Consider the following 26,019-nt stretch of genomic DNA (forward strand, 5'->3'; position numbering starts at 1 on the left):
TTGATGTTAATTTCGCGTCACCATGTGAATACATTTCTTCAAGGTCATTTTCTCTTTGTGGTTGTTGTATGTCTCCCCCGACATGTCACGTCGCTGTGCCTGCGCTCAGCAGGCCCATTTGATAATCCATACATAATTGTAGATATCTCATTTAAGGCAATCATTAATATTCACATTATTGCTATAGAGCAACAGGTACAACATTATGACTAAGTGATGAAGTGTTTAATGACTAATTAATAGTAATACCAACAGAGATAATAACATCATCCAAGTCATGCAAGAAAGCATGCATTTTTTTTTTTTTTTTTACAACTGTATGAACACAACAAAAAAAGATGGAATTTAGATGAGTAACCAGTCTGTCTCCTCTTGCCATTCAATAGTCCATATTTCATAGTCATTAAATAACTCAGGAGGAAACTTGTTCTGATTTCAGTCCTTCAAGTGCCAGTGGCCACACTGTTACAAATCTGTGAATATAAGGCTTTATAACCAGGGAGATGTGGAGCTTCTAAAGGCAATGAAGTGTGAAGGATCCGCCTGCCACGGTGCTCTGCATTTTATACATGCTCAGTCTGTGTCCGTCTGTCCGTCTCTCTGTCTAGTGCCTGACACCCTGGCTCTTCTCCCTCTCTCTGTCCACTGCGTCTCTGCCAGCGCCATTGCCCTTTCCATTGCCTGTCTGGGGCATCAGCTCAGAGCTGGAGACAAAAACATATTCACAAAAAATGACTGAGATCGTTGCACAAAGTTCAAGGAATTTCAAAACAACAACTCCTTCAATAACATGCAAAAGAGTTCAGTTATTTTAGATAATCCTTTTAGTTTAATCAAGTATTTGTTCATGACACATGCTTTACCTTTCAATGTGAGTTGGTCTGTTGTCCTTGATAAGGTTGTTGAGTTTGTAATAATCCAGGAAGGTGCGAGCCACATTCCTGCCCAGTTTCATGTCTGAGGACACGGGGTTAAGGGTAATTATACAAAAAAAAAAGTATCTCTTCAGTGGTATTCAAACTTGGTGTGGACCATTGAAGAGGCACTACATCATTTTGCTGTACTGCAGAGTGAAACTTAAAGCTGCAAGGTAAAATGTCAACACTCAAGCACTCAAGTGGCAAAAAGCATTTTACCGTAGACATTTTGGAGATGCACAGATGTAACTAATAACATGTTATTTGGTGCATTTTAGTGGGATATTTGTTTGAATGAACCCATCATTGTTATTAGCTTTACTTGTGCTTTGACTGTTGATAAGTTGTAAAATTGTTTACTGTGAAGAAAGGTCAAGAATCAGCTGCATTTGGGAAAGATAAAAGAAAATCACAAGATTAATCTGATGCCAGTAGGAGATGCTAAAGGTTAGGACCCACAGTCCAAGATACAGCTAATAAATCTGTAAAGTAAACTAGTTTCAATAGGAAGAAGGAGGAAATGAATGAAAACAAGACATTCACAGATTTAAATATTTATGATGGATGACACATTCAAAGCTCTGCTCAGATTTTGGGCATGCGTAACATAAAGTAATATAAAACTAACCCCTTCAACATCCCCTCTATCATCTCCAACACACTCACTGAGGTATAGTAAATAACTAGAGACTAGCTCCTGGAGAAATGAGCAGTGTAAATCCTCAAGGTATAACACACCACGCTCTGAATTAAGCGAGGCTAAATCAACTGCATTTCACTCACGTCAGCCGAATGCATGATGCTGGTATGAATCACACAAAAGCAATTACTTATACGCTGAGGCCTTATTTAAATTCAGAGGTGAGCACACACATCATCCCCCCTGCCCAATTGTCCCTCACTACATTAGGGACAATATCAATAACTTCAATGCTTTTGCTAAACAGCTGAGCATCTATGAGTGCTGTTGCTAAGCCTGTGATCATTTAGCTAGCGGGGCCAGTAATGATGACAATCATGCTCAGACAATGAATAAGGAGAGAACCAGAATACCAACAATGCTCCCAATCACCAAGGGTGAGGAAATAGTACAGTTCAACAAAAACAATGTCACCAAGAGGAGGAAGTTATATGTGGTCACTGAAGCTGAAAAACTTAGTTACTATCTACTGAGAAGCCATCCATCTGCCCCATCCCTATTCCATCATCTCCTGTCAGAACATCCTTACATACTGTTCATATAGATCCCAACACAAGGACGAAAAAAAAGCAAAAATAAATACAAAGGATTTTCCCAGAGGCACTGATGTTTAGCTACCTCCATTCTTCACCAGACTGGAGCATGATGGAGCAACACGGAGGCATAATCTGTCACTTTCCCCTGTCATTACCTTGTTGATGCTCAGGTACGGCCTGTCATCTGCCGGACTATCTATCCGTCACAACTATGTAATTGAAACAACTGGCATACAGACAAAGATGGAGATTTTTCCTTTTTTTTTCTTTCTTCCAATTCCTCATAATGATTAAAAAAAGACTAACTTGTGGTTGCTACAGAGGTGAAAAGTTGTAAATCTGTAACCAATCCATTCTTGGTTTGAACGGGGCTGCCTGGGCTACACTTCTGAGATGATCTAAAGCTTGTCTTACAACACAGAAACACACACACACACACAGCCTTGTCTCACAATCCTGTGGGGATCAATCATTGCCCTAATGCGTTCTCTGGCCCCTTACCTGACCTTAGCAATCACGTTTAAACACCTAATCCTAACCCCAAACTAATCCAAACCAAAAAGGCTCACACAGCAGTCTTTACTCACAGGAAACTCAATTTGTGTCCCTACAGTAACACAAGTCCCAAGGGGCTACTGTGTGTTCAGGTTTGAATCCCCACCAGGATACAAAACGCACACTCACTAAGAGATCCCACACACACACCCGAGGGTAGGCTACATCTGGTAAGTTGGTTGGTTGGGTGAATATGCAAGAAAGCCCCTTTGCAGCGAGTCTGTCACCTTGGCATTTGAGTGTATGCTTTTGCGTATGTTTGGGAGTCTGCACAGGACTTCATTCTTCACCCGGCAGGCTGATGGCAACGCTCTCCACATGACTCCAGAGTCTATGTTTACACCCCATCTGGCTGTTTGTCTGTGAGTCCTGCATCAGGCCAGACTTGCTGTGAGAGAGAGAGAGAGAGAGAGAGAGAGAGAGAGAGAGAGAGAGAGAGAGAGAGAGAGAGAGAGAGAGAGAGAGAGAGAGGGGATGGGCCTCACAGTCTGCCTCATTAGACTGCTAGCTGATGATGCTGATTAGACTGAGATAAAACTACAGATGGACAAAGTAAGGTTATGTCCTTATTTTTATGATTTTATGATAATCTTACTGCTTAATCATTCTAAACAAACAAGAGTGTGCTGCCGTGCAACTGACACAGCTTTGGCTTTGCAACAACATGCTGATGTCAACCATGTTCATGATCTTGGTTCAGCGTGTTACCTTGTTTAAGGTTAGCCTACTAAATAATACAGTATAGCTAGTTTTTGGGGAGCCAAAGAATCGGTCAAGTTTTGATGTGATGATGACACCAAATGTTAAATGATCACCCGAGTTACTGCAGTTCCTCCTGAGAGAGACTGGATGTTTGTAGCAAATGTCATGACAACTCATTTGGTTGATATCGTCACAGGTGAAAACTCATAGCTGATACTCCAGAGAGCCACTTTTAGCATTCATCCTCTGGTAGTCGTGAATGTCTGAGCTTAAAATGTATGAAAATCCAATTAAAGGTTGGAGATATTTCAGCCTGGAGTAAAGAAATGTCCTGTCCCTGCAGCCATAAAGCTCACACGACTGAAAGTGACACATCATTTGAATGTAGGTAATAGTCACTAATTTATTGCTCGTTGCTAGAACCTGATACGCCAACATGCAGCACACTCACAGCCATGCTCATGTACCTGCGTTATCTATAAACAAACAGCCACTCTCCTCGTATCCTTGACATCTTCGTTCTGACCTCGGGAAAGTTTTTGGTGTTTTCCTCCGTTCTCTTTCATCAGCAGAGCTCGGTGCCAGTCCTGCGCTCTTTGGCCAGGCACGCTCAGCGACAAAAATATCTCCCAGACCCCACCGTGCGCAGATGGCCTCTCAGCTTGGCTTGTCACGACTCACCGTCTATTACAGGAGGTTTTGTGATGGACGGTCAGCTTCTGAAGGAGAACTTCATCCATGGGGCGAATGGTCGGAGACACAGAGGATGCCCTGACTGCTGTCTGGCCTGTTGCCGGGGGAAACCGTAGGGTCTGGAATGAGCCTGATGCTGCAGCAGGAAGTTATGTGAGTCGAAGCCAGGAAACTGTTGGTGGGCTGTAACTTACAGAGGTGGTGGTAGTGGAAATATTCAGAGAAAAATCAGGTCTGTCAGTCCACATCCAGACAGTTTCCCCTTATTCACACATGGATGAAGTCTGATAAACATTGTTTATAGCGTATCATCAACCTCACTGGATCTCTAGGAATTACCATGATGATTGTGTAATCATTATGCAGCTTTGGGGAGGTCATGGAGGTGTGTGTATGAACCACGTCAGCATCTGTCACCGAGGTATGCGAGGTGTATTCTTTAACATCCCACCACACATAACAGTCTTGTCTAATCAATAGCAGGTCATTGCCGTGGCTCAAGGGCATGCCAACGTAAGGGGCTGATGATGAGATACGGGACACATGAGACAAAGGGGACGGGGACATGACTTGTTTACTGCAGATGTTTACTGTCAGCACGGCATTTAGCGGCTTTCACCATCATGTCCCTCGTGCCTAGTCCTGGCAGACAGACAGACAAGGTGACGATCAGACAACAAGGCCCCCAGTGGTAAAATGGACAAGACACGCGGAGAATGCTGTCAAGATCGGACGGGAGTTAACAAGGAGACAAGCAAGGGGACATTCAAGCCATCAATACAGGCCACTGACAGGTCCTGTCACATAGAGGACTAATTATCAATGCTAATTAAGAGGCTTGTAAACAACAGCAATACAGAAAGGGACATTTTTGTCCCCAATAACGATTCAACAGACTGAAAGACCTCACGTCCCAGTGCCCAAAGGGACAAACAGTGGCTGATTTAAATCCCTGACCAGAGGAACTCTGGCAAGGAGACTCACTCTGAAACTTGAGCAATGAAACTAAATAGGTGTGAGGAAGACTGGAATATAAGAAACACATTTATTTTGCTCTAAAAACAGAATAAGCTTGCTGTTTTTAAATTCCAGTCATTTCATGTCTTTACAGGAGTTTCACTTCAAAGTTCAAGAAAGAAAAGCTCCGTGTAACAAATTGTGCACGACAATATATGCACGCCTCACATCAGGGTACCTGTGGTTTATGATGTCAAGCTTCTCTTTACATCCCGTTTTATTACTGTCATTAATCCTTTAGGTATTCATTTTTCTAACGTTGCAATTTGTTGACAGGAGATGTGATAAATAAAAGTGACATGAAAATAATAACTAGATGCAAAGAATACAGACAGGACTGTTTAGATTTGCAACACCACTGATAATTACAGCCTTCACACATTTCACATGCCCTCAACTCTGAAATATTAGCTAATATTTCAGCTTTTTAAAATAGTACTGCCACTTTATCAAGTATTTCAAACACTTTGCCAGGCAAACTTTCAGCTGCGAGCATAGTTACAATTCTACTTAAAACTTTTCTAGTTAGTATGATTTCCCTGAACTTTCTCATACTTTTCAGGAACATCGACATTATCAGCACATTCAAAAATTACCACAACACGACTGTGTGGAGGTGTGTGTTTGTGCATCTCTGCACGTACTCAGGTGAGGACACCTGTTCATGTGAGCATGACAACAATATTTGTGCAATCAACTGGGTGTATAAATGCGTGTGTCTGTGTGTGTCTTGCTTGCACGTGTGAGCACCTATCCATTTGTGCATGTCTGTGTGATATGATGTGTATGATGTGCGGTAGTGAAGCATATTTGCCTCCAAGCTATATCATTTGCATACTTGTCACAGCCTGTCCATTGGGTGTCAGATTCACTGATGCATAGTGTGTGTTCCACTGGCAGCCATGGTATTCGTGGAGTCCCACTGATATGACGGGGTGCATACCTGGGTGTTGCTACTTTAGCAGACAGACATCATACACACATGAAGAGAATGAGAAGGGTCTAATTATGTGTGTGTGAGTGTGCACAGCACACATACACCTTAAAGAACAGCCGCTGACATCACACACTCCTGAAGGATAATCCAACTTTCTTACCAATGGGTAGACCTCTGCATGGCTCTCCCCACTGAAGGGGAAATTTACAAGAATCAAACAAGAAAGAAAATTGCACTTGTCTTTATCTCAGAGATGGAAGTTTAAAAATGTTGAAGAACTGCAAATCTGTAATGTGACGGGAAAAAAGCAACGGCTCCATTTGGCGAAGGAAAAAGAGCAAAGATATTTCAGGGAGAACGTTATGGCTTTTAAAGTTTCTGAATAATTCTTCAAAGTCACAGGGAATACTGTCTCTCCACAACACAAAAAGCACACAAACCTGGGTAAGTAAGCTCTCGAACCTTACATAAACACACATACAGTACTGTACACACACATACACACAATGGAAAGTGTCAAGCTGAGTTTTGAACAACATCCCAGATTCTCTCAACCTTGATCCATTCCACTTTCCTGTTTATACTTCACAGTGTGCACCGAAGGTCCATCACAAAACACAGTCAGACTATAAAAATAGAAAAACCTGCAAAAACATTTGCAGGCCAAAATGTTTAATTACTGTAGTGGATGGTGAGACTGGAATTCAGCTCATTTTATCTACACTGAGTAAGCACAAAAAAGCAATATATGTACAGTGTATAGATACACGAGGGAGTGGGTACATATGGAAATGATCTCCAATCAGCAAATCATGAACAGGGTCCTTTTGCATCTCAAAGCCCCCTCCCTTCACCTTTCTCACCTGACGCGCACACACACACACACACACACACACACACACACACACACACACACACACACACACACACACACACACACACACACACACACACACACACACACACACACACACACACACAGAGCTGTTAAATGATTAGAGGACAAAGGGAAGACAGACACACGATAGAGGTTGTCCCTGCTGTTTCAGAGAAGAGGATTCTCAGCTTGACTAGATGATATAATGAGCTGTTATGTTCTGGGTGATGAGATGAGAGGAAAGGACAGCAAAGAGAGGAGGACACGAGATGAAAAGGAAAGGAGAGAAGAGATCTGAAAACAAATACAGGCGCACACACACATACACTTGCTGCCTTACACCTTTTTCCAGAGCACTTTCAAACTGTGACAAAAGTCTCAGCTGTGAGAAAGGTTAAGGTTTCAATTTTGGTAGCTACAAGTCACAGCAGTGGAGAAGGAGAGTCGGGAAAAGATGAAAGGGCAAGGGCAACATGTTTGGGAGGTGGTGGGAGTTAGAAGCCCAGGTTATTATTTATTTGTCATGTATTAGTTTAGAAGACAGTGCGTGCGGGCCTGTGCGTGTGCGTGCGTGCACGTCAGGTGAGAAAGGTGGAGGGAGGGGGCGTCGTGATGCTAAAGGTCTCTGTTGATGATTTGCACGCTCCATCGAGCTGACTGCTGGGGCGTAAAAAGCGACATGGTTGGTTCCTTCAACCTGCCTGACCCCAATCTCCACTCTACACCAAGTCCCCTTGCTGCATGCCCATCCTGCGGAGCCCCTCCTCCTTGTACCCCTCCCCTTCTCATGAGGAAACACACACGCACACATTCATACACTTTCCTGGGAAAAAAAAGTCCTCACACCATCCCACCAGAGCCATGTTCCCTCCCCAATCTTTGACCTTCAGAAGAAATGCCCCCTCTGTACACTCCCGGAGACTCCATATTGCTTATCTTGCCTTGAGCCTGGTGCCACCTACTCAGAGGAAAACACCAGGTGGAATTTGCTATGTCCTGTTTGTTTAGCATAACAGTCAGATACCTGTCTCCCCAATGTGAGGCTGACTGCTTGTTTGTGACAGCAGTGGTTGCCCCTATGTGTGTGTACATGTCTGTATTTCCATCTGGGCATCAAACTTGAAATTTGGAGACCTGAATAGTCTCTCAGGGAAGTGATAAGAATGTACAGAGAACGCACACACATACAGTACATATAGTGACTTGAATGTCACTATATGTGGGTAAATGAAATAACCAGATCTATGGTAAGTAAGACTGTGCCAGCTCTTGGCACTAGAGGGCACTAGGGCTGCGTCTATATCCACCCTCCCCTCCACCTGCAGAAGATGTGTAGGGGAGCACATACTTTTCATATGTAGGGTCCTTATCGCTCTCTTTAAATCTTCCTTTTTCGCTCCTCTCACTGACTCTATCGGTAAGATCAAACCGCCATCGGCCGGCTCTCAGGAGCTCTTCAGCCCTGAGAAGGTCAGCTGAAGGAAAACTTCCTCCCATCTGGCTCCATTAAGGCACCTGTGACCTTTGGTTCCTGTGACGAATGTCTATGTATGTGTGTGTGTGTGTGTGTGTGTTTTTGTGTGTGTGCGTGCATGATCGCAGTTGACAGGAATCATGTTTGTGCCATTGTTCTATTGTTTATTATAATCAAAGCCTCCACTGCGCACACACACACACACATCACCACATATGCCAACACAAGCCGCTTTCTCCTCTCTCCTTTGTAAATGAAATCAATAGACTCAGCTATCACATCCCTATTCTGTCACTGCACATCTGTCGCAACAAGAGGCAACAAAAGAGCAACATGCTTTTCTGGTGAGTACACATGACCTGACATAGAACACATGTGCACACACTCGTACACGTGCACACACACTCACAACCAAATATTAAAATAATGACTCCAATGATTATAAGATCAATTGGCTTGATTTCAGCGGGAGATTGTGTGAGTGTGTAAGTGCACTTGTAAATGCTCCATAGTGAGGACCAAAACAAACTTTTCATAATTCAATGAGGACATTTCAGAGGTTAAGAGTTGATTTTGTGTGTGAGTGTGTGTGTTGTCAGAGCCAGTTTGATATTGTTGAAGTGAGGATGTTTTTGCCAGGCAAGGTGTGTGTGTGAGAAGAAATTAAGAAAGACACAACAGACCCACACACACACACACACAAAACAAGACCATGTACTGTATATTGAAGGATACATGTCTCCTCAGTGTAGGGAACAGGCGCGTTGCTGCCAGCTGTCATGTAGCTGTAGAAGGACACCTCCAGAGTGTAGCAGTAGGATGTGTCGTCAAGGAGACCACCGAGGAACCGTCTACCTGTACCAGCCTTCACCACATCCCGGTTAAAAGAGGTGTTGGACTAGGGGAATACAAAGAAAAATAACTTACATGTGAGACACTGGGGTGAAACCAGTGGAGAGATGAAAGTTCAGTCAAGATTTGGCCTCAGATCTTTGTGTCAGCAAAACATCCACTGCGTTGAAGCATCTTCAGCAAGACAATGACACCTTGAGCACATCCCTATGGAGGTAAACATTAGCTTCAACTATGTCATATAACTGTAATAATGTCTATACATCCTTATTACACTATAGCCTACTATAGTTTACTTTTCAAAGTATGTAGCTGTCCAAACTTTCCCAGCTGGACCTTTACAAAACAAAATGTTTCCTGAGGTCACTGAAACTTGAATGGCAGATTATTTCTCAAACAAAAACACTTACAGGAAAAGAGGGGGGAAAAAAGGCATATTGCTTTTGTGTTTTGGTGTCCTAGTTTACACATCACTGTACTTGGAAAAGGTCCACACTGCACAGCTGTAAATTGTGGTGGAAAATGGTCTGATTCTGCAAACTCCTATAAAACCACAAAGAAATGATTGTGTTCACTGAGTGTTCATATGCTGAATGGAGGCAAGCCTTTTCAAAATAAGAGCTGGGGAGATGTCATCTATGAATCCACAGTTTAAGAGTAACCATAAGAAGACAGTTTTGTTCAATAATGGTCATATACAGTAAATCGTTTACTGCTGTGGTGTAGCTATAATCGAAATGTAAGTAACAACAATGAATCAAAGGGATATTCTACATGTAATGTGAAAGGTTCCATTTGTGATGAACCTACAGAAAGTTATCACCAAACCCAGTTCCCTCCAAATGTAAATTGTATTTTAATGTCTTACAGCTCGCGGATTTGGTTTGTTTTCAGGCCCATGGCTTTACAACTTTGGTTCCACTCTCATCAGCATTGTCTTCACTGAAAGGCTTGATAAACCCAACTCCAGACAGCAGACAGTCAGGAGTTGATAGACAAAGACAGAGCTGAAAGGAGCTGAATATTGGGCCTGCATTAATCATCATCAGCTTACAGTACATTAAAAGGTGATAATGAGCATGTTGTGTTCACTGCTTGTTTCCGCTGCCGCCAAGTGGCCAAAAGAAAATCAATTATTGACGGTTGAAGGATTTCTGGAAGGACTGTATGTTGGAACATTTCAGTTGGTGAAGCTACAATGGTAAAAGGTAAAATCTGACAGGATACCGGATCAGTGTCATGTGAAGTGAAGTACCATGTGGCAGAGTTGCTTGTATAGGTCCTAATATTGATTGTGCCTTAAGTTTATTATTATTGTTTCCATTATTAATGGCATATGCTGCACATACTGGTGTGTATTGAGTTAGTCATATGAGACCCAACATGCAATAAGTCAAATGGCTTTTGACAGGCTTAATTAAAGCAAACCTGATATTAAATTATCAATAATATATCCATCAACATCTGCACAGAAACCATTTGTGTGATAAATATTTAACTCACAGTTTGATTTGAGCGTGTGTGTGTGGCTGACTGGTTGTGTTGCAATGACAGGCACTTTGAGTGTGTTTGCTTTCTGAAGAGACAAAGCGGCTACAGTCAGCAGCCTACCACCTGACAGGTCTCACCAGTGAAAATGCATGAATGTCCAGTGATTTGTTCCCAGTAGTCGACTTCTGGATAATTCAGGAAGAATTATGATGGGTCGCTTATTTTAACAAATTAACTTTGCACAATGTCATTACCAAGCTCAGCTGTAAATGGCTATGGAAAAAAAAATCCAGGCTATTTTGGGTTTGAGTGTGTCAGCTATACTACGCAAATACAATGCTGTCTTGGGAAGAGTGTGGAAAAAGTTTCCATTCACTGTCACTCCACTCTGCTGCATTGAGAGTTGCCTTGCTGAAATGCAGACTTGGCAGCCACCAGTGGGAGTTTGCCATGATTGTGTTGTGCTGCTGCTGCAGCTGCACTGGGCTTTAGGTAGTGCTGAATGGGCAGAGGGACAAAGCACAGTAAGGGAGATGACCCCTGGGCCAGCTGTCACATAGGCAATACACATGGAGAGAGAGAGAGGGAGAGAGAGATTCTCCTGAAATAGCGATTTCCTTGTCCTTCGTAACACTAGATACTGTATGGACACTGACAATCAGTGACATTTCCATACGTGTGTGTGTGTGTGAGTGTGAGTGTGAATGTCCACCTATCTGGCTTCCTCCTATGTCCAGGATGGCCCACTGGCCACTGAGTGTCAATGGGAAATAAAGGTTACTCTTTATGGTGTCTGTAAGTGGCTCCGCTATGAAATGTCACCATGAGTGAGCAGAAGAAGGTCAGTGGAAGTGACACAGGGCTCAGAGGGTTTGGAACAGTTTGGTGAATAATGTGCCTGTGTGAAAAGGTGTTAATACAGTAGGTTATGCATGCATGGCTGAGTGGAGGTGCATCACAGTCAGTGAATGGATGTTTCCTCCCACATGCTCCTCTGTTCAGTGCTTCTTTCCTCCATTAATTTCCAATACTTTAATTTCCTCCCTGGTGTACCCCCCCACCCCTTGCCGCCCTCAGTCTACACAAATATACCTAGTTTTAGCTAACTAAGAGGTGCACCTGCATTGCTCAGACAGAATATACTGGCCTATTTTGCACAGTCCTGTGCTTCAACGTGACCTATGCCTTGTTTGCAACTGGTAAAATGTGTGTTATATACTGACTAATTATGGTGGTAAGAGAGTGTCTGCCATCACTGCTGCTGTTTTTGCACACTAACATTTTTCATGAACCCACTTCTTGCTGTATTTTCCACATGGATCTTTAAAATATTTATATAACATATACTAACTATATTTTACTAATTATTCTGTAGTCACTTTTCTCAATTTTCCCCAAATGTTTATAATGATAAAGATACTTGTCTTCTACACTCCCCTCATTATCTTCTCTCCTTTCTTTCATGGTCAAGGTGAGACTCTTTGTGCACAGCTGGAACATGCCCCTTTCCTCTGCACAAACTATCCTGACAAATAATTTAACACCTCTTGTGTCCTTGTGTTCATGTGCTCACATTTTCACTCACAGTATTTGTCTGCTGGGTTTGTAATGTGTCGCTCATTAGTACATGGAGTACAATGTAGTCTTGGTGCTAACCTAAAATTAACTAAGTAGGTGTTGATTGAAATCAACACCTTACATCAAACCCATGCGATTGCACATATTACAGCCCTATTTACACATATTTTATACATGGGAGATGTCTGGCGCAACCGATCTCCACATGTGTGGAACTAGATGTGAAGCAGTTGGCAATTAGGTGCCCGGCTGAACACCCTCACCAGCATTTGCTGGGATTGGGCTATCTCATTCTTCGGGACTGAAGCTGGTGGCACTCTGCTCTTTAGCCTGCCTGTGTGCTGTGTATGCGTGCGTCTGTTTGTGCAACTCACGAAAGAGAAGTCGGGTGCATTTTGGCACAGCAGCCTGGGGAAGACAGCCTGTCTCTGGACACGCTCCTCATCCTCAAACACATTGCCGTACATGAAGCCATTCAGCATGGTGGAGTGGGCATGGACATCAATGTAGAACTCCAAACTCACCCTCTGATGAAGGAAAACCGAGGAGAGTGACAGAATAGAGGGATAGAGAAAGAGAGAGAGGGAAAAAACAGCAGATTAGTGAAGAAGATAGGATATTTTTCTGACACCAAGCAACAATGCACATAACAGATTCTCCACTGGGAGTAAAGGGAAGGCCTTTCGTTACTCAAGGGAAAGTGTGCTAGGTGAAGAACTCTGCCCATGGGATGACTACAGACCCTCCAGACAGTGTGAACAGAAGAACGCAGTCATACCTGGAAGGAGCCAGCCACCCACACATGACTTCAATCAGACCGTCCTCCTGGAGGACACACCCATGTAGTGGACATACTGTCTCTGGTTACAACAAAATCTAGAGGGCCCGCTGCCCAAAACATGAAATCTAATGGAATACTCCACCAAAGACACAACCAATGTACTGTTGAGTTCTTTAGAAGTAGAGACTGAAGAACCATTGAATCAAGAAGTCGTTCTGATCAGAATTTGTTTATCGAAATTATTTCCTCTTCAGGGGATGGTGCCCCAGTCAACAAGTGCAAATACTATACTAACTCACTATATATAAGGGGTTGTTGTTATAATGAGATGCAGTTATGAGTGAAGCACCAATTCACTGCTCACAAAGGTCATTTATGGACAAATATAGTTTTAACAAAACAGCTGGCGGTGAGTTTTATTTATTGATTTATTAATTGATTTTTAACTGATGGGACTGTCCACTGATAGGGTGAAGGTGAAAAGCTAAAAGCCCTATAGATTCTATACAATATAGATTCTATACATTTTCTGGATTGACTGACCTCCATGCCTTAAAGTAAAGATGAAGCACTGTCTCCTTTCACATTTGTACAGTTGTCCAAAAGGGCTCTTTACTGCACTTCTATGACAAACACAACTGATGGTCTGAAACACATTACAAAATCAGGAACTTCCAGTAATATTCTAGTAATAACAGTTATTTTAAACATGATTAATTGTCAGGTTGTTACATAACTTTTCTTTATATTACATGATACCACCCATTGTAGCTTTATACAATTTGAGATTTAATTTCCCACATCAACATAGACTTTGGTCAACTTTCAGGACTGCACACAATGTATAGTCCAATCAAAAATCTTGAATTACTCTGCCCCTAACTCCAACTCCAACACCTAAATGCAAAACTGACCTTGCTTGGCAAAAACATCTTCATTTCAACAATATTAACCTGGCTCTGACAACACAAACAAGCACACACAAACACACACGCACACCCTCTGACCCTTAACTCAGTACCAGCCATTGCCCCTACACTTTGCCTCCTCTCTTATCACTCCATTCTTATTCTCCAGGTTTCACCCCTTCCCCTCTTCTCTTTCCTCCTCTTTATCTCTTTTCCTCCTGCCCTCCCTCTCTTTCCACTCATTCCACATTCAGCACCACACCTTTTCCCCCGTGGGTTGTAAAGAAGAGGAGAGGGAGGGAAGAATGAAGGATAGAAAAGGAGAGGGAGAGATACTGAGGGAAAAAGTGGAGAGGGGGGAAGCAGTAAAACTTGACAAAGACTGACAAAAGACAAAGAGAGCGACAACACAAATGTGTGTGTGAGTGTGTGTGTGTGGCTGAAGAGACAGAGGGGCATGAAAGAGCAAACAGAAAAGCATAGAGATGGGGGGATGGAATAAGTACATAAAGACAAACACAAAGAGAGAAAAAGAGAGAAACAAATAGGCAGATAGAGAGAGACATAGAGATGTGCGTAGAGAGGTGTAGAGAGATTGACAGGAGAGAGAGAAAGAGAAAGAGAGAGAGAGAGGGAAGCGGTGCTTGGGCGGCCCAGGCGACGCAGTGTGCCTGTGTTTGAAATTCCGCTCACAGCCAAAGCAATTTCCTGGCGGTGGCTGTGCTGTCAGCTGCTTGGCTGGCTGGCGGTGAAATATGGTGGCTGGGAGTCGGCCGCTAGCAGCCCCCGACAACCTGATGGATGGAGCCCCAGAGGAGAGGAACAGCAGCAGGAGAGGGTGGGGGAGACGGGGACAGTGGGAGGGAGGAGGGAGGAGGGAGGAGGAGGGAGGAGGGAGGGAGAAACAATAGAAAAACAAAACAGAAAAAAAGAGCAAGAGGGGGGGAAAAAAGCTAAATGCAGCCAACTGAGCTGTGGTGGTGATGTGAGGTAGCCAGTGTGTGTGTGTGTGTGTGGGGGGGGGGGGGGGAGAGGCAATAGGGGGTGTGGGGAGGGGGAGTGAAAGAGATGGGGGAGTGTAGAAAGAGAGGGAGCTGTGAGAGAGATAAATCCAGCTGCATCAGTCAGAGCTGGAACCGACCAGCCAGGTTCTAGACGAAAGGAAACCAGTCTAATAATCACCTGGGTCTCCCCCCTATGGAGGAGGTGGAGGCAGAAGGATAAAAGGGGGAGGGGATAGAGGTGGCTGAATCGGAGGAGGGCGGACAAACAGGTGATCAAAAGTGGCAGACGGAGTAGAGCTTTGCTGGCTGTTACATGCTCACAAGGAATCCCAGTGAATGATGTGAATGATGCCGTGGATCTCTTTAACTCAGATCTTGCGCATTAACTCTGGTTACTGCAAAAGGAGATGGATACACACACTATACAAAGTGTGGAAAAAAAACGTAGCCTACACTCGTTTGTGATTGTTGAACATCTCATTTCAAAACCACTGGCATTAAAATGCTGCTAAAACAGCACTCTGGGAGAGCTTTACACAAGATTTTGGAAGCTTGCTGCAGGGATTTTCTGGCTTTGAACCAGAAGAGAATCTGTGAGGCCAGACACTGATCTTGGGCGATGTCTGATGGGGTCAGAGTCAGAGCTCTGTGCAGGCCAATTGAGTTCTTCCACACCAAACAGAAATAGAGCTGAATAATTATTTGATGTTTTGTACATTAAAGTCTTGGATGGGTCAATACCCGAAGCAATTATGAAAACCAATAAAAAGTTCAGCTCAAAAAACGCCTGTCAAATGTGGCTACAATTTCTACCAATGCATCTGAGTATTTATTAACCTCTATTTTACGGAGAGCCTGGCTTTAGACTCAACATACTGTACCTCGCTAACCAACTAAACTGGCTTTGCAGTTCACCCCTCTGGTTGTCCCTTGAGATTAGAGGGTTAACCCTAACCCTTTTCAGAGGCTGAACTGGTGCACAACAATTACAAAAACAATTGACATAACAATAATAAAAAACAAAAGTATAGTTTGTCACTGTCATATTATTACTGGGATATGTAATACTAAAAACAAACACATAACATGAACTTTACAATTAGCCAACCAACAAAAAAAATCAATAAATAAATAATGTATTGTGTTTTTTTATTAATTTATTTTAAGCAAAACGTCCCAAATCCACCTGTTCCACCTTCACAAATGTAAACAAAACATTGGAAAACATTACCTTGGTCTATGGGAAATTATGATGTAATTTTTATCTCTATATACTGTATATATATATATAAAAAAATATATATATATTAAAAAAAATTTTTTTTTTTTTTTTACTATTTATCTGGACTGTAATGATAATCACTTGGAAAAACATTTCCCTTCCCTTGTGGTGATATCATGGAGAAACCAGAATAAGACCTCTCCCAAACTGTGGCCTCGAAGGTTGAAACACAAGAAACATTATCCTAAATTATCTTGATGGAGTCCTCCATATAATCTAATACACTTTTTAAAAAGTCTAATTCAGTTAATATCCCCTCGCGGTTGGCAAGCTGTCTGCTCTGTCCCAGTAAATAGGAAATAAACAAAGATGCTTGCACCAACAGGGGGTATTTGAGCTTGTGCACAGAATAAAAGTAAGAAACAGAGAAGAGTAGAGGTGGGTGAGAGGGGGCAGGAGAAGCAAGAGGCAGTAAATCTGGTCCATGCTAACAGACAGTGCCAATTTAAGGATTACTAGGAGAAGGAGAAGGAGCAGTCTACCTTTCTGTCACTGCCAGACCGTTTGGAGTTTTGAACAGGATTGATTTGGAGATTAGAGAAGGCTGAGAAACAGCTAAAGAGGAGAGGGTTGGAGTAACAAAAATTGAAAAAGACATTCAGGGGCTTTCCAGCGGTGGAGACTGCACAGGTTTTTAAATTGAAACCTGGACTTGTCGTCTGCAACAGGCCCACCCCTCAAGTCAGCGACTACAGCTGCAGTTTTCTGTCTCGTTGTTTGCCCTGTATTATGTTATTTATCCTGGATGCAAAATGTTTTTACAACCACAAGGACCTAAAAACAAAAGTCTGCTTGGACAGTGGATTTGTTTGGTTGGATGCATATTTTGAAATGCTATGACAGGTACTGTTACCCTCCTAGTTAGCTTAGCTGCAAACCTGTGGTGCTCTCATCTGTCACTGAAATAACTAACTCTCTCTAGTTTGTACTCTGCTGTGTTTATGGTGCTGTGTTTGTGTGCACATTGTTTGTTAGATGACGTTTTCTAAGGTTCGCTTTGCCTCCTATCCACTTATACTGTATGCAGTCAGTGCTTATGCAATGTTGTGTCCACAAATCTGACTTTCAGAGCTTCTGAGAAACCACTGAAGGAAGTGAATATAGAAACGGTCCTTCTCCAGCACTGCTTACTCTACTTTTAATTGGGGCTAGGATGCCTTGTCTAAACATGAAAAGAGCCCACACACTGTATCATGTGGACAACAAACAAATCCACCAGTCCAACACAGACCCACATCAGTTTATCCTTGTCCTGACTGGAAACACTGAGGGTTTCTCCTTCACAGCATCATGTGAAGGACGGGAGCGGCAGCAGTAGCAGTAACAGTAAAACAGCCATGGAGCCCCCACAATGTCATGTCCAGGCTCAGTACAATACTCAGTTAATGCCCTGTCAATCAGACTGAGATGGTTCTGAAGGCCCCACCACTGTGATTGATGCTTCAATTAACAACCCGCTCTGACCTCCAGAATTGTTCATTTGAAATTGTAATTAAGCAATTAGGGGCAATTAAGAAACAGAGACTGCCGAATGAAAGTCAGAAGACAATTTGAGAGAGTGAGAGAGAGAAACAGAGAGGGAGAGCAAGCTGTCCAAATTAAACCCCTCACAGAGAAACAAAAGCCCCATCTCGCTGCAGAAACTCCAGGGAACTCTCAACTTGTGGTGAACTTGCAGCGCGCGCAAACAGTTTAGTGTAAAACCTAGAAGGTCAAATGAATGAATTTTGTCAGACAAGTACTTATCTCCTGCATATTAATTAGAGCAGGGTGCGGGGGTGCGGTGAGGGCCGTAAATGCCGGGCTTATCTTTACACGGAAAGGAAAAGAAGCTGATTGAAGCAGGATTACAAGCTCCTGAATAAAGCTCTTGGCATCAGCAGGAGTATACCTTTTGAGGAAAGGGAAACTGCTGCTTGTTCAGGAGAAAAAAAGTTGAACTTCCAACCTGAATAATGCATATTATTCAACATTAAAATGTTGCCCATAATACCAGTGGGAGCAGTGACATGCATTTCTCTGTGTGAAAAATCCATCTGAGCTTAAAATGGGTGGCAATATCCTAGATATTGGGAACGAAGGTCTGGGATTGGCCTTCCATGTCTTTAACCCTTAGTTACTGCCACTACATCTGTTAAGCTTTTTTTTTTTTGTCCTTGCGTGGCAAAAAGGAAAGTTACAGATGAAACATTTCCTATGGGTCCTTGATTTCGGAGCAAGGTAGAAAACAGCCAGGCTTCTCAATTCTAGCTGGTGACAGTTTTGTCAGGTGAAAATGACTCATTAGCTAATTTAACCATCTGAAGCTAACTAAGTAATTAAGGTAATGTTGCCACCATTAATTTGTTGAAGACAAACCTGTTGTAACCGGTCTTAACCTCTCTGTTTTTAAACTGTAACACTGACATTTTAAAAGAACCTTATATAACGGTCTTACACAAGCACCTGATGACTACATGATCTTGAAGTCAGCATTGCTACTAGCTGATGATATAGAGGACATTGAAATAAAGAAAAAACACACACAGTTAAAGGGATACTTCACCCAAAATCGATAATTCACCAATCTTCTACTATGACGGTGAGTAGAAAATTGAGAGAAAGTGAGAGATTTGCTGTGAGATGTTCTTCGGTGTTTACATCATACATCCAATGGTTTACAACAACGAACGAACATCTCGCAGCAAATCTTGCTCATGCGCACAAACATCAACAGAGCCACTGGGAGCTACTACTACAACAAGGCTAAAAACAGAGATCAAATTAATTTTTTCCGAACAACTTTTTCATGTCGTGGTTTCAGGACACTTGGGCCAGTACGGACAAGCAGTGGAAGTATTTGGATGTTTCATAGTGTGTGTTTTGGACGATTCAAAAGTGACTGAGCACTATCCGCCACCATTATATGAAAATCTGTTGCCAGCTGGACCCCCCCTGGAACTCCAAAAGCGTTTTGATAACTCCAAACGTTCTCTGAACCCTTCCTTGGCATGACGGTGAGTAGACAATTTGCTGAATTATCGATTTTGGGTGAAGTATCCCTTTAAAGCTCCTTTGTCCATCGCCAGGACAACATCACTTGTAAGTCCTGCTAAAACAACAAACTAAGTGAAATTAAGTCCATTTGATTTGTTTGAGTTTAGGCACAGTTGTGGTTTTTGCAAGCACCTGGGCTAACATGATACTTCCCAGTGTAATTGCCCAGATCTAGACCTGCCTTTCTTTAGGCACAAAAGTTAGGTGGGAAACCGTGTGAAACTCTCTTCCCTCCGTTAAGAGAGCTTTGCCAACATGGTTACAAAGAAACATTTGGTTAAGGCTTGGAAATGGTCACAGTCATGCTAAAAACAACAAAAACAGTCTCTTGTATTGAAGTCCAAATTTCATAGATTCTAACCACCTTGAACTTGTCCCTAAAAAGAGTTTGACGCTCTTCACCCGACTTCCTCCTTTCCACAACTACAGCCACTACAGGGCTGTCACGTACATGAACTTAAACATATCATTTAGAGGCACTTGCTGAAACAGTGGAAGCTGCTGTTATTCTTGGGAGGACAGGCTCGTAAAAATGTTAGACCAGGATATTATTCCATATTTACATAGTGCTCTTCTGATTTTAGATACTTAGATGTATGCTATATTGTTCGTATTTTAGCACTTTAACATTACAAGAGCAAGAGCTTTTAGGATGAAGACTAACCAGTGTGTCTGGCAAATGTAATCTTGAATAATAAATAAGGGCTAGGATTAATGCTAGACTATACACTCGAACAGCTTTCATGGCTTGCTCTCACACACTGAGGAGCTACCACGCCTTGTTAAGCTAGTTTGTGGATGGCGGACAAGGCGATGTTTGCATTTAATTTCTTACAATTCAGATTTGTGTCTCTGGTTTAAGAGAGAGTAAAATAAAAAAAACTTTTCAATCACAGCCCAAGTATCACTCTTACTAAAGCCCATTACTCACCAGCGCAACAAACTTGACCATGATCTACAGTACCAGGGTTAGAGAGTTACAAGTCAGCGACCGACTTGGTGCCCTTGAGCAAGGTATAATACTAATCTATTCCTGTCTCTGTTTCTCCTCTGGAGCCATCTAGGTGTGAATTTGTGGAACATCAGCATCAAATAATCTCACTGAGCGAAAACTTTTCCTATGAAAAGGATGGAAAGAAAAAATCATATCACTCATGGACTGTAAAACTCCATCGAACATTTCATTAGTTGGAGAAGCCAATTCAGGTCACGGGGCCACATGGTCAGTGACCCTCTAATGATGTAGCACTGACAGAACATGGCAGATGGCATGACCTGCTTCATGGACGAGAGTAAATGACACAAAACTCTGCCTCCGTCTGTCTCCGTCTCTCTGATTTCCTCCCCCCTCCCCTACCCACCTTCCCCCCAGTCTGCACTGTGCTCTCAAATTGATGGCGGTATTTGTCTGTTTATGAACACAGAGGTGACTTGTAATCAGGCTGAACGGGCACAGGCAGCCCTCTGCTTCGGGCCTGTTAGTGCCACATAAGCTGCCACATCTGTTGGTAGGGCCTGCCAGGAGAAAAAGGAATAAGGAGAAGAAAAGAAGGCTAATAGGTAGAGGCAAAAAGGGGAGATGTGAAAAGACAGCGAAAAGGAAAGTACTGAAAAAATAATTTGAAATATGTAAAAAAAAAAAAAAAAAAAAAAATTAACCAAGTTGAAAAAAAAAGCATGGAAATTGCCAATGTGAGAGCTTCATCTGTATCTTCCTGTGAAAAGCAGACAATTCAGCTTCCAACGGAGGGAGAATAAAGAGAGGGATGATGGAGGGATTGAAACGACGCAGGGATGATGGGGAAAAATTGGCCGTAAATCTCAGAAATGGATCAGAAATGGTTGGCTGACACCAAAGGACATTTTAACACACACAGAGAGAGGAGAGAGAAGACAGGGAGGCAGAGAAAAAGAGACAAATGCGCACAAAACACGCACACACACACACGCACGCACACATCCTCAGATTCACGCATGTGGCAGATCTGACTGTTGAACAAAGAAAGAAAGACAGAGAGACTTTAGTGTAGGGCTGTAGAAGTCACAGAAGGAGGGCATTAGGGATGATTTCAAGGTGCAAAATTCATCTAGGTGCTGTGACAGGACCTAATACATTTGTTTCAGATAGAAAATTAATTTTCTAATATTAAAAAGGTCAAAAAGAAGCCAAGGCAACAATGACCTCTTTGTCATTCTTAACAAATTATCCAAAATGGCAGTGTCAAATTGGTGGGGATACGCCGGCCAGTGATGAATGCTTTTGGTAATCAGCCAATCAAAAAGAATTCTTCTTCTGCTTTTGATAAATGAGCTGGAAAAGCAACACTTTAGGAAGGAGATGGGTCCATTTGTTTCTTTGGTCCCTTTTCCTTTTTTCCCCCTCCCTCTCCATTTCTCTCTTTTCAAAACAAACAACAGGGTAGCTTGGGAACAGATTATAGCTCCTTGCATCACTGACTCTTTCAGCCATTTTCCCTGCTGACCAATGTTCAGCCACAGATGGTAAATGATGGAATTTTATGAAACAGCTTGAGCAAGCTCGCTTTCAGACGGATGGAGAGGAAGGTTACAGCCGACTTATAAGCAAATACTGAGTTGTCATTCACACCCTGGCTGTACTCCATCACACCTCTGTTTCGCATTTCACATGGAATTTATTATGTGAATAATATGCCCATGATCACCAGTAAAACTTTGAGTTATATATCAGCATAATATCCTATAGTGCAACATAATAGCATCTCAGCTGAGTCCTGTTTCCTGTAACCTGATGAATGTAAACCCAATATTCACGCCACCAACTGAATTTATCCCATGAGAACTTCTTTTTGTTTTGTTGACAGCCTGATATCACCTATCCCTTAGTGTCAACTTTTACTGTAAAAAATAACTGTTTGTGACATATTCTATCACAATGATCAACACAGTGTAGTTGATACCAGTGTAGACATTGGCTTGAACCTGAATATTGATAAGAGGCTACTCCCAGGGATCAAGAATATAGTGCACAAGATAAACTTATATTGTAGAGACCAGTAAATTCTGTCTCTGATTATAATAAGAGCCGAAATAACACCAGACTAACCCTCTAACAATTGATTGAAATTTTGTGGCAACAGGTTAAAAACAGGTAAGATGGTTGGTGGTTTTACAGTGGGAGATCTTGAGATTTAACCATGCAAAGACCACAGCATATTTGTTAACTGTTTTGTTAACAGAGTAGTTTCTGAGGCAACACACTGTACATTTGCTGTGCTCTATCTCCAAACCAGGATCCACCTTGTAACAGTTTAGATCCATGTATTTAAGTCAAAGCAGTCTGGGGAGTGTAGAGAAAAAGGAGTTTAATATAACTTACTACACTTCAGCCTCACCATGCCCGGTTGGACGGCTCTATCTTATCATACATGAGCAAAACAGAAGCTACAGGTTCCCAAAGCGTTACTCTTGAGTTGAGGTGTGTAAAGAATAAAGAGCTCATTAATAGGCATCCTGTTCCATCAAGGCGCTGTGCTCAAACAAAAAGAAAACAAAGCACGGGCTGATGATGCAGCTCATCCTGTACCTACAGCTAACACAGCATGTCTTATAGTCAGATTTTATAACTATGACTGTTCCAACCTGATGTCTTTTAGACTGAAGAAAGAAAACTTGTTGTCTTCATCTTCCAATCTCTCTTTATGGAAGCTGTGTGCTAGTAATGTAACTGCTCCAAGTGGGCTGGCTGAGGGGACTTTAAGTCACTGATTTTAGAACGTAATTTCTGGTCTAGGCCAGAGTTTGCATAAACACTGGTGAGTGCAAATGTTCTGAACAGTGTTGAATTTATATACAAATATTTGTCAAATAAAAGTTTCCAGCCATCAATACCGATGCAGCGTAGATTGCTCCTGCTACACGCTTTGATTTAAATGGCACTTGTCTGGGAACTCACAGCCAGTTATTGAAGTTATTGCCTGAACAGAAGAAGGAAGCTATTTTCCCAGCAGAAAGAGAGCGCTCCTGAATTCACAATGATGGAGAATCACTTTCGAGGGCGTCTGTCACAAGAATGGTTGATGGGATTTCAAACCGAATGGGCTCCTTTGTGAAACGGAGGGCAATATGACTTTGAATTATGATGCCTTTTGGATAGAACTGGGGGTATCTAAAGAAGTCATGGTGACTGACAAAAACCCAGGGTCAGATTTGTATACATGAAAGTGCACAGAGTCTTTGCTCTGCACTTGTCAGTCAATTAATGCTCAGAGTCTAAACTGAAACTTGAAACTGAAACAACCTAATATTTAACAACAAAGTAAATACAGTGGACAACACACTGAATAATATTGGAGATGACACCTAAATCGAGATGCACATCCAACAAACCATATTAACTGTTTTAAATCAAATTCCCTCTTGTTTCAGAGAGTTTAAACTTGTTATATAAATGTATATATATATATATATATATATATATATATATATATATATATATATATATATATATATATATATATATATATATATATATATATATATACTGTATATATATATATATATATATATATATATATATATATATATGAAGATGTGTATAAAAGATAGAGATAGAATAGATGGATAAGATAAAAAAACACACAATGTTGACAACACTATTTGTTAACCATGTATGTCTTCATCTCCCAATAGGCAACAGCATCTGGTTCAGACCAACTTGTACGAGGTGTATGAAGTAGATTTGGCCCTTAAGCAGCTAATTATACAGTCAGTGAGTGACTGGGTTTGCCCGCAGGTGTTTTCTGTTAGTGAGAGAGAGTTTAGAGAATACAGTGGGATTTTCCTGGAATCCAATTCAGAAAATAAATCAAAAAATAGTGATGGTGAAATAACACCTGGATTTTCAGTAAAGCTTTATAATAAACTACAGGGGAAACTATAATTACTGTATCTAATCCTCTAAAGTCATGTTCATAGGTGCACGTTTACTCACATCAGGCAATTGCTGTCTATTTCCTGGCTAAGCCAAATTGATTTCTTTTTTATGTTATGTATCACGCAAATTCTTATTAATACACAATGAGATTCTCATGCCTTTTACCGCACTATACTAAAAAGGTTCAAGCTGTAACTCCAGAAAACAAGGTTTTATTTATTTATTTATTTTTAATTAATGTTGATGTTGGGGTGTGCTGTCATGAGGTGGAAAAGACAAAGACTGTAGCTCTGTCGTTACCAATTAAACAGTGCTTATCAGGAACAGCCCATTACAATTTATTATAGCCTACGGACACCATTAACACTAGTGTGTGTGTCCTGTGAATGCAACAACAACATAAAAATGACAAAACAGGGCTGCTATTTAAGACCTAATAGTGAGCTTGTTTGCTGTGACTCTTGACTCTGCCATGCACCTATGTGACTGACTTACTGGACCTCAGGGAGCTGTAGCCTACAGATATGAAAGTATCATTTCAGATGCATGGCAACCATGTGGTGTAGACTAATGTCTTTCTGCGACACACTATAATTAGAGTAGTGTTTCCATGTTTGATTCTCACTTTACAGCAAAACACATTGTACTAAGTTAAAGGTGCAATCATTAATATTCTATTCACTCTTTGTCCAAATTTACTGAAATGTATGAGCAGGGCATGTTACTAATAACTAACTGTTACTCAAATCTTAAGATAATAAGATTTCAAGTTTAATAAGCATATTGTGGTTGTGTTAAATACTCTAAACCTTCAGGTCCTCTATGCTACCCACCTGTTACTTAGTAAACTCTAGTTTTAAGGCATAATTTGAAAGAACAGTAAGAAAAATTACCTGGAAATTGAAAATTACTTCCTATTCTAATTCCTTTCCTGTCCCTTGGTTTTTCAACAAATGCCACACAGAGGCAGCAGCTAGAAAAAAGGGCCACATATGCTAGCTTAGCCCGACTGTTCTGCTGTGGCTGCTGCTGATCTCTTGTTAATGGAGTCCTCCAGCAGAGCCCTCCAACCCTGGTAGCCTCATTAGACTCTATGCCCACTGTGTGAGATGAGCATGAATGGAGGGCAGCAGCACAGGCCCTCCTGGCTGCAGAGTTGGCATTGAAACTGGCATCTGGGAACCCCAGACATGAGTAGTGTGTCTGATGGGATTAACTGGCTGTGGCGAGAGGGAGACAGAAAAGGAGAGGTTGCCCAAGCCTCCAAATTAACTCCGCAAAAGACTGAAGGCAATCATCAGGGAGAAAAGAGGCTACAGGAGGACAAGTGGTTATCAACAGAGAAGGAGACGAGCACGAAGAGTGGACGCACGAAACATATAGCACAAAATTGTGTTGACTGTGGGCTACATCAATCCAATTTATACGGGACTGAATATATGCAAATGGGCAGGTAGTGAGTGGTCCCTAACATTTTCCTTTTCTTTTCTTTTTTACATGTGCCCTCTTTAAATATCTACCTGTGGAGTCTTGTCAATTACTTCATTTAATTAATTTTTAGAGAACGGTAGAGGTAAAATATTTGAAGAAAAGATCTAAGTCTAAGAAAGAAACATAAATTTGTGCTGCACAATTTTGTTTTTTACATTTATCTGGGCTCAACCGCCAGGCTTGGAACCACTGCTCTATATAATGGTTACAATTCATTTCTAAAAGTAATCATCTGAGAGAGGCAAAAATACCCACGCTGGCAGGAGAACATAG

At 41.8% G+C, this 26,019-nt stretch overlaps 1 protein-coding gene across 2 annotated transcripts in view; it reads right to left on the reverse strand.

Moving 5' to 3' along the window:
• Window positions 1-310: 310 nt before the first annotated feature.
• agbl4 (AGBL carboxypeptidase 4) overlaps window positions 311-26,019 on the reverse strand; it is a gene marked incomplete at its 5' end in the record, with an annotated part of 263,314 nt that continues 237,605 nt past the window's right edge. For both annotated transcript variants that reach the window (XM_083969985.1, XM_083969984.1), the window contains 4 exons: window positions 311-704; window positions 864-957; window positions 9,144-9,306; window positions 12,704-12,856. In XM_083969985.1, coding sequence (XP_083826111.1) covers window positions 605-704; window positions 864-957; window positions 9,144-9,306; window positions 12,704-12,856 — 510 coding nt within the window. In that variant the 3' untranslated portion in view covers window positions 311-604. The remainder of the gene's footprint in view (window positions 705-863; window positions 958-9,143; window positions 9,307-12,703; window positions 12,857-26,019) is intronic.

This window comes from Trachurus trachurus (genome assembly GCF_905171665.1).
Source record: "Trachurus trachurus genome assembly, chromosome: 4".
Taxonomy (NCBI): Eukaryota; Metazoa; Chordata; class Actinopteri; order Carangiformes; family Carangidae; genus Trachurus; species Trachurus trachurus.